The sequence below is a fragment of the Echinops telfairi genome, unplaced genomic scaffold (assembly GCF_000313985.2).
Source record: "Echinops telfairi isolate 266 unplaced genomic scaffold, ASM31398v2 ScPeMD7_10;HRSCAF=50, whole genome shotgun sequence".
Taxonomy (NCBI): Eukaryota; Metazoa; Chordata; class Mammalia; order Afrosoricida; family Tenrecidae; genus Echinops; species Echinops telfairi.
In genome coordinates this window covers 1,731,890-1,739,840 of record NW_022103907.1, presented here as the reverse complement: position 1 = coordinate 1,739,840, position 7,951 = coordinate 1,731,890, and the positions used below count along the sequence as shown (strand labels likewise).

Genomic DNA, 7,951 nt, shown 5'->3' with positions numbered 1-7,951 from the left:
CTGTGAGGGAAGATGGGGGTGGGGTGGGGGGGTGGGGGAGGAGTGGTTTGCTCAAGTTCACTCAGTGACTGAGTGCTGTGTTGAGCCTGAACCCCAGTTCCCTCCATACCTGGGACCCTTGCCCTGTTCCCAGTGGGTGGAGGGAGGGGAGTGGCTGCAGAGTACAGCCAGAGGCAGATCCCAGGCAGAATTCCAGATCATTCTGCCTGCTGCTTCCCATCTCTGTGATCCCAGGTCAAAGGGGGTTTCCCAAACCCCACCCTGCCCCACCCCAGCTCTGGCTCCACCGGACCCTCTGGTCTTGAGTAGGGGAAGGGGAGCAGAGAGGTTTAAGTCACCGCAGACCAGACTCATCCGAACTGCCTCACCTCCTGGGCACCCGGTCTCCGCTCCCGGGGATGCTGGCCACTTCCCGGTGTTGCCTCCAGGCCCTTCTCCCTGGCTCCGCCCCCCTCGGGGGTGGTGGGGATGCTCTGGATGGGCGGCATCGGCCTGGGCACCCTCAGCAGCCTCTGCGAGGTGCCCCTGGGGATGGCGTTCTTCAGGGGAGCTCCGCCGAGGCTTCCCCCCAGATCCAGAGAAGCTAGACAGGGGTGGCGATGGGAAACAAGTTGGTCCCAGGAAGACAGGGGGCAGGGGCGGGAGGGACCCGAGGGACCCGCCCTCCCCCCAGCTCCACACCCACACTAGGCTGAGCAAGCAGATGGTGCCCGGTGCCTTTTGTGTTCCTGTGAAATGTGGGAGAAAATGCCCATCAAAGCCATCTCTTTACAAGTGAGGGAAGGCCGGGTAGCCCCCATCAGCTCTAGATGAGGAGCACAGACCCGCCAGCCTTAGGCATGTGGCTCTCCTCCCCACTTTGACACCCCCTCCCCTCTATCCCCACGTGCTCCCAGCAAAATGAAAGAGCTGGGGGGAGACCAAGGTTGTACAGCGCAGCGTGACAGGTGACAGCAGGCGACTGCCACTTCTCAGCTGATGGCGTGGGGAAGTGGTGGCATGGGTACGGGGCCTCCTGGTCTGCAAGGAGGACCCTCATTCATCCAGCTCCTCAGTTAGTAAGCTCTGTACCCAATGAGCAGGCGCTCTCCACCCTGGCCCCCTTCCCTGGGGCAAAGGCATAGGGCAGGGCAAGCAGGAGAGTGGGCAGGCAGGCTCAGAGCTCAGAAGGGACTTTCACACACTGTTTGGCCTGGGGGGACAGGGCGGGGAACAAAGGAAGTTTGGGTGCCTGGTGCTTCAGCTTCCAAAGGCCCTGGTGTTCCAGTTATATGAAAATGGCTACAGCAATCTATCAAGTCCAAGGATTGGTTCCGTGCCGGCACCCATCCCCCCACCCAGCTTAGGGCTGGCCCTTGCACACTGAGTGCCACTGGCGGCATTGTTGGAGGGCAAAGGGGTGGGGGTGGGGTAGATAGAGGTTAGGAGGGGACACTGGTCAGCCTCATGGTCACCTCGGCCCCCACCGGGGCACCTGTGCAGAGAAACCAGCATAGCCCCCAAGCCCTGCTCAGGGGTCAGGGATCCTGTCTTCACACACTGACTAGGGGACCTGTGGAGTCATGGATCCTTTCTGGAGGTCTCAGTTTCCCCATCTGTACAGTGGGTGGGATTACTTGTTCTTCTGGGCCTCTGCTAGAACTTGATACAAGAAAGCCGGGGACAAAGGTCTGGTGAGAGACGTCAAGGGTCTAAAGAAGCGCGTTATTGATCTGATACCCCCAAAAGTTATGCCGTTTGGAAATTCTAGCAAACTTCTCCAACCCCTACCTTCTGCAGGGTGACTCCTTTGCGGCGCTTCTCACAGGGAGCTTAAGAGAGATCCCCTCGTGGCTCCAAGGGCAAGCCTCAACAAAGACAAACCACTAAGTGTGTGTGGGGGTGGGGGGAGGGGGTAGGCGACCATTTACAACCAAAGGTCTGACAGCAGCCATCACAGGCCCCTGGGTGGACACCCTGAGACTCCCAGGCTTCTTGTTCCTTCTGTCACCTGAGAGCCCATCAAGCTGAGCCAGAGACAGCTCACTATGGGCCCAGGGCAATATGAGTACCAAAACACACCAACTCACTGCCATCGAGTCAGTGCCGACTCATAGAGACCCCCTGTGGGTTTCGGAGAATGCAAGTATTTACTGGAGTAGAAAGCCAGTGTCTTTCTCTCATGGGGTTTCTGGGAGGTTTCAAACTGCCAACCATGCAGATCGCAGCCCAATGCACAACCCCTACACCACCGGTGCTCCTGCTATGAGTATAGTGAGGGAAATTAATTTATCAGGTACTTCCCATGTGCCGGGTGCTAAGCATTCCCCGGACAATTTCTTGCTTAACCTTCATCGTAATAGGGAAGTACTATGATCCTCATTATACAGAGAGGAGAATTGAGGCTTCAAGGGGTTGCTGACTGTCCCCAGGCCTCAGAGCCCGAGGATATCAAGGCTCAGATTTAAACCTGGTCGGTGGTGGTGGAGGGACGTACTTGGTATGGCTCTTCTAGCAATCAGGTTTGAACAACTCCCTCCCAAGGATTTTTTCCTGAGGGATCCAGGTAAGAGAAGGTGGAGGGATATGCTGATGGGATGGTGTGCTCCAGCGGTGAGCGATTGCTAACAGGGTTCATTGTGATTGCCAGAACTTGGGGTTCTAACCTGGGGATTGGTCGATGCTGCCATCGTGCTGGGCATAAAGAGAGCCACAAAGAAGCAGGAAGGAAGAAGAGCCAGGAGTGGTCCCACACAGTCAAGGTGCACTGAACCACCTCAATCCAGGGACAGAAAGCTGTGATGTCAGTGGGGAAGGGTCGCAGAACTAGCTCGCCATAAAGCTGAGTGACTGTGAGCGGGGGACTTGCTCAGGAGTGAGCTGACTCCTGGCACTTTGTGGGGGAACTAGACGTGCTGGCTCTCAGAGCTAAAGCTAAGGGCCTCGAGGCTGAGGCGTCCAGGGTGGAGTTCCCTTTGGCCATTTCTTGGCAGCCTTAGGGAGCTATGGAACACTTGCAGGAACAGGGCCAAGGCCAAGGGGCTATGTGGCCAGACCAGAAAGGGGTGTGCCTGTCAGCATGACTGAGAAGATGCTGTCCTAACTGAGCTGAGCAACTGTATCCTGACGATTTCTGATCCTGAATTGTAAGCTTGTTAACCTGTCTAACAAATCCCATCATCAGGAGTATGGTCTGTGAGGTCCGCGTGGCCATTGCAATGACGTATGGAACCTGGCTGAGGAGGAGAGCGAGCTATGGAGGTCGGCCCGTGTCCGAATTGATAAGGCAGGTGGAGGGTGGAGGCATGTCTGGTCTCAATGTCAGAGGAAGGGGCCTTGGCCTGATGTTGACCTTGGTCCTCCTTTCCCCTGGTGAAGTCAGAGGAGGTCAGACCCCACCTCTGTTGCCCTGTTGTGCCTGGTTGGCCTGGTTTGTCCACCGTCCAGATGAGAGGGCAACAGAAAGTGCCCTCTCTTCAGCCCCTTCCCTCGGTGGGGCAACAGACGTTTCTTGAGACCCCCCAGTGTGTTGCACAACTACAGCCAGCACTGCGGATTCAGCGCCTGCCCTGCTCTCAGCCACGTGCAGGCTGCTGATCTAAAACAAATGCAACTGCTGGACAGAGAAAATGCAAACCCAGAGAAGAAGGCTTGGGGAGGGGGGGGCGAATGACAGGAGGGTGTGACTCTAAGCCTTCATTCCATGCACAATACAACGTTTTAAAAAGAACAATGGGGCCTTCTTACAGAGACTCGAGCAAAGGAATCAGGGAGGCCTCTTAGAAGGAGGGCTGAGGCCCAAGGATGAGCGGGGGATGAGCCGGCTGGATAGTGGAGGGGTGGGGGGGTGGGAGTCGCAGCAGGTCCTAAAGCCCAAGGCAGGGAGGGCCCACTAGCGCAGGGGACCCAAAGACCAGTGTGTGGGTATCACAGAGCTACCAAGACCTGGAGACTAGAACCGCAGATGGTCTTGCAGGTCTGAGACCATGGAGAGCCACTCTGAGTGGCTTGGGAAATTATCAGGTGGTTTTATGTACAGTGAGTGGCCAGATTTGTGTTGGAGGAGGAATCCTTTGGAGAAAGTACTAGAAGGACTACAAGGGTGGAGTTGGGGACTGCTACAGAGACCCAGGCAGGAGATAGAGCTCAAAGGAGGTAGGGAGAAGGGGTCCTTGGTGGGCATCCCCGGGGCCAGCCTGTCACGGACTGACTACCAAACCATCACACACACACACACACACACCCCGCAGCCAGGCAGGGCTCACCTTGTGAAGACGCTGCCAAGCCCTCGGAGAGCCTCCTCTTCTTGAGCTTGTCCTTGATCTGGGTGGTGTCCCGAGCCACACTGCTGGCCTCCGACTCCAGCGAGGAGATGGGTGCAAGAGGGTTGGGCCCCAGACGCAATGCCCCGAGGTTCCTGGGGTAGCCATTCCTAGCCTGCCAGCCCTTCAAGGGAGGATCCAGCTTGAGGCTGGCATGGGCTCCAGGTCCATTCAGAAGCTGTGAGGGCTTCTCCAACGTGGCATCCGGCCCAGACTGGAGGGAGGCTGAGGGAGACAGAGGCAGGAGTGGCTGGGGGCACAGTGCCTAGGTGGCACCAAGCACCAACATAGGCTTTGTCCTGGAAGCAGGCAGCCGCTTGCCTAGTGAATCCCAGCCACTCAATGTCTAAGCCACTTCTTCACCAAGTCTTCACTGAACAGTGTCTGGGAAGCACCTGATACACGCCAAGCCTGTGCCAGGGGGGGCTTTGCAGACAAAAGGGGGACAAATGCGCCATCCTCTGGCAACAGACAATGTGCCACCATGCTCATGAAGAGGTCTGCCCAGGGACCACCATCCCTCGACCTCGGCAATTCAGCACATGCGTTCAACACGACAGAGCGCCCGCCCGGTTCACGCCAGGCACAAATGGAAAAGGGAAGCTCTGCTCCTGCAGAGCACACCACGCTCCCCTGCAGACGCAAGACAACCCAAGGACTCATAAGCACCTACTGTGTGCCAAGCAGGAACCACGGGGTGGGCGAACAGTTTGCACACTCAAGTGCCAGCCAAACACTGGGGGTTCAAGTCCACCCCGAAGTGCCTTGGCGGGAAGAGCTGGCCTGAAAACAATCAGCTGTGAGAGCCGTCAGGGGCTCCCATGACTAAAAGACAATACAAAGGAACTGGTTTTTTTGTATGTACCAATGTGGGGCAGGCGGCAGAGAAACACAGGAAAGGGAGGCACAGTCTTTGTCTCTACGGGGTTTTCAATGTACTAGAGAAATAAGATATGAAGGGGTACCCTTCCCCCCCAAAAAATAGAAAAAATCTCCACTGGGCAGAGCTTTCGTAGTACGCATTTTTCCTGCTAGGCAATCATTGGGCAACTCTCTCTGAGTTAGTGCACCCGGTGGCATCACCTGGGAAGGTTCTCTCTGGTCACAGTGAATTTTTTCATGAAAGCAGTTTCGCTCAAACCTCACGTTTTGTGATGGCCACTTTAAGAGAACAGCGTGAGACTGTGAAATTTTGTTTCCTGCTCCAGATAACACAGCTTACAAGGACAGCGCTATGGGAAAGACTCAAGTATACAAATGGGTTTCCCATTTCAAAGCAGGTGAAATGTCAATTGATGACAAACCTCATTCTGGATGTCTGTCAACTTCCTGAACAGATGAAAATGCCGACAAACGTCGTGCAGTTATGCTTGAAGTCTGACGACGGACCATTGAAGAGACGGGGAAGTTATCTGGACCATCTTGGAGCTCAGTCCAGCAAGTTTTAATGGAAGATTTGGGAGTGAAAAGGGCCACGGTGAAATGTGTGCCTCGGGTTCCGACTGACCAGGAAAAGGGGCATCAACTGGAAACATGCTGTGCTTTGAAAGAACAGCTCTGAAGCAACTCAGACTTTTCCCAAGGTGACAAGACATGATGCTACTCTTATGACCCCGAAACCAAACATCAATCAAGCCAGTTGAAGATGCCATGGTCATTTCATCCCCCAAAAGCTTGTCAAGTGAAATCAAAGATCAAAACCATGCTCTTTTGTTTTTATATGACGGGGATAGTGCATTTGGAGTTTGCTCCATCAGGTCAGATGGTTAATCGAGCTTTCTATTTAGAGGTTCTGAGAAGATTGCCTAACAGTTTGTGACCCAAAAAAAGGCCTGATTTGTGGCAGACGGGGGACTGGTGGTGCTACCACAAGAATGCCCCTGTTAACACAGCCATCTCAGTGTGCCAGTTTTTAGAAACAATCAGCATTCCTCTCCTGCCCCATGCACCTTACTTACCTGACTGATGAAAAGGGACATGAAAGGACAGTGATGTGATGACATAGAAGAGGTGAAGACAAAAACAAGGGAGGTGCAGTCAGCCATTCAAACAGATGAGTTTAAAAAATATTCCCAAGAATGGAACTTCAGATTTGACAAAAGGATTAAGTGTCATGGAGAGTACTTTGAAACTGATGATTGTTTTGTTTTAAAAAAAATTGTTTTAAATATATAGCTTTGAAAACAAAATGTTGGTTTGTGGGGGATACCCCCTTGTATATCTGTAACTAGGAACATCACAAGATACGAACAAAAGTGCTTTGTGCCCTTAAAGGACGGGGAGGATGGTCCAGAACCTGCCCGTGAAGTGGTGGCCTTGGAATTGGACCCCGAAGAAGTGCTGGGCAGGAAGACACAGAGGCACATGGACAGACAGACAGAGCGGCTTTCAGAATCCCTCTCCCACCCACAGCATCTCAAAGAAAGGTCTCCCACAGACACTGGGCTGGGACTGACCCCGAACCACACATAGCTCAGCCCTGAGTTGGTCTCTAGTATGGGGGGCCGGCCTGAAAGTTTCACCCCATGATTCGGAGTCATCGACGATCTGTCCAAACACCAGAAATGGCGCTCCGAGGAGAGGCTTGCAGCTGAAGCCAGTGGATTCCCTGGGGTTGGTGTCCCTCCCCCCACACACACACACAGTAACTCATGGTGTCCCCCTCATGGGCAGGACCAGCTGACAGACCCTCCCCCACCACCAGGCATGCAGTAAACCAGCCCTGGCAGGTGACACTGGTGTGTGTGGTGACAACTGCCTCACTGCGTGGTGAGTGACACCAGATATCGTGATGCCACCTCTGTGGTAGCCCCTCCCCCTGTGGCAGCCACCCACCTACCATCACTGCAGACCCCGAGAGCATTTTGGGGTGCCCCCTCCCTCTAGGGAAGCCAGTGTTGGATGCTACAGCAGAAAGTCCCCAAGCAGGAAGTTTTCCTGTTGTGAAAACCAGCCTGACAACAGAAGCGGAGCTGAAGAGGCCCACTTCCCAGGCTCAGACCAAGTGCAAAAAGCCTCCCCTTCCTGTGGCGAGGGAGGGGCCTCACAAGGCAGTAGACCTGGGAAGTAGAATAGGGAGCCCCGCCTCTCTATTCCTACACTCCCTTAATACAGCCCACCCGCTGAGGCACGGATCTAAAGCAACCTACTGGAAACCAGAGAGTGTTTTCAGCAGGGCAGCAGCACAGACAGCATCTGCTGGTTGACTTCAGCGCCCAATCAGCTACCTGCACGAATGCATGCCTGTCCAGACCCCCGGGGTCTGCCCTGTGGTCCGGGGCCCTGGCTGTGCAGCTGCCTGGTGGGAATCCACCAAGAGGCCACTCCAAGTAGCCCTTGACCTGACCAACTGGCTCATCCTCCCCTTATTTGTGGGCCTGCAGGCCAGGGTCCACACTGCCACACAGAGTGGCACAAGACTTGACACTGGCCTGAGGGACACTCCCACAGGGCATGGCCACAGGTGCCAGAGTTTGTCTGGGGACAGAGCAGAGGGAGGGTGGCCTCTCAGAGCGCTCTGAGAGCAGGACCAGGAGGGAACAGCCTGGGGGGGCTGTGCCTCTGAGCACCTGCCCCTTAGCCCCTGTCCTCCAAGTCCCTCAGCCCTCTAACTGGGCTACCATCACCCCTGGGCCTGCCCTCTGACCCTC

The 7,951-nt window shown here is 55.1% G+C and overlaps 1 protein-coding gene across 1 annotated transcript in view; it reads right to left on the bottom strand.

Annotated features, from left to right (window-relative positions):
- Positions 1-7,951, bottom strand: part of TOGARAM2 (TOG array regulator of axonemal microtubules 2) — a 55,675-nt gene that overhangs the window by 45,622 nt on the left and 2,102 nt on the right. Inside the window, 2 exon segments of the mRNA XM_045287016.1 lie at positions 369-583; positions 4,245-4,526. Of these exon segments, the coding sequence (XP_045142951.1) occupies positions 369-583; positions 4,245-4,526 (497 nt within the window).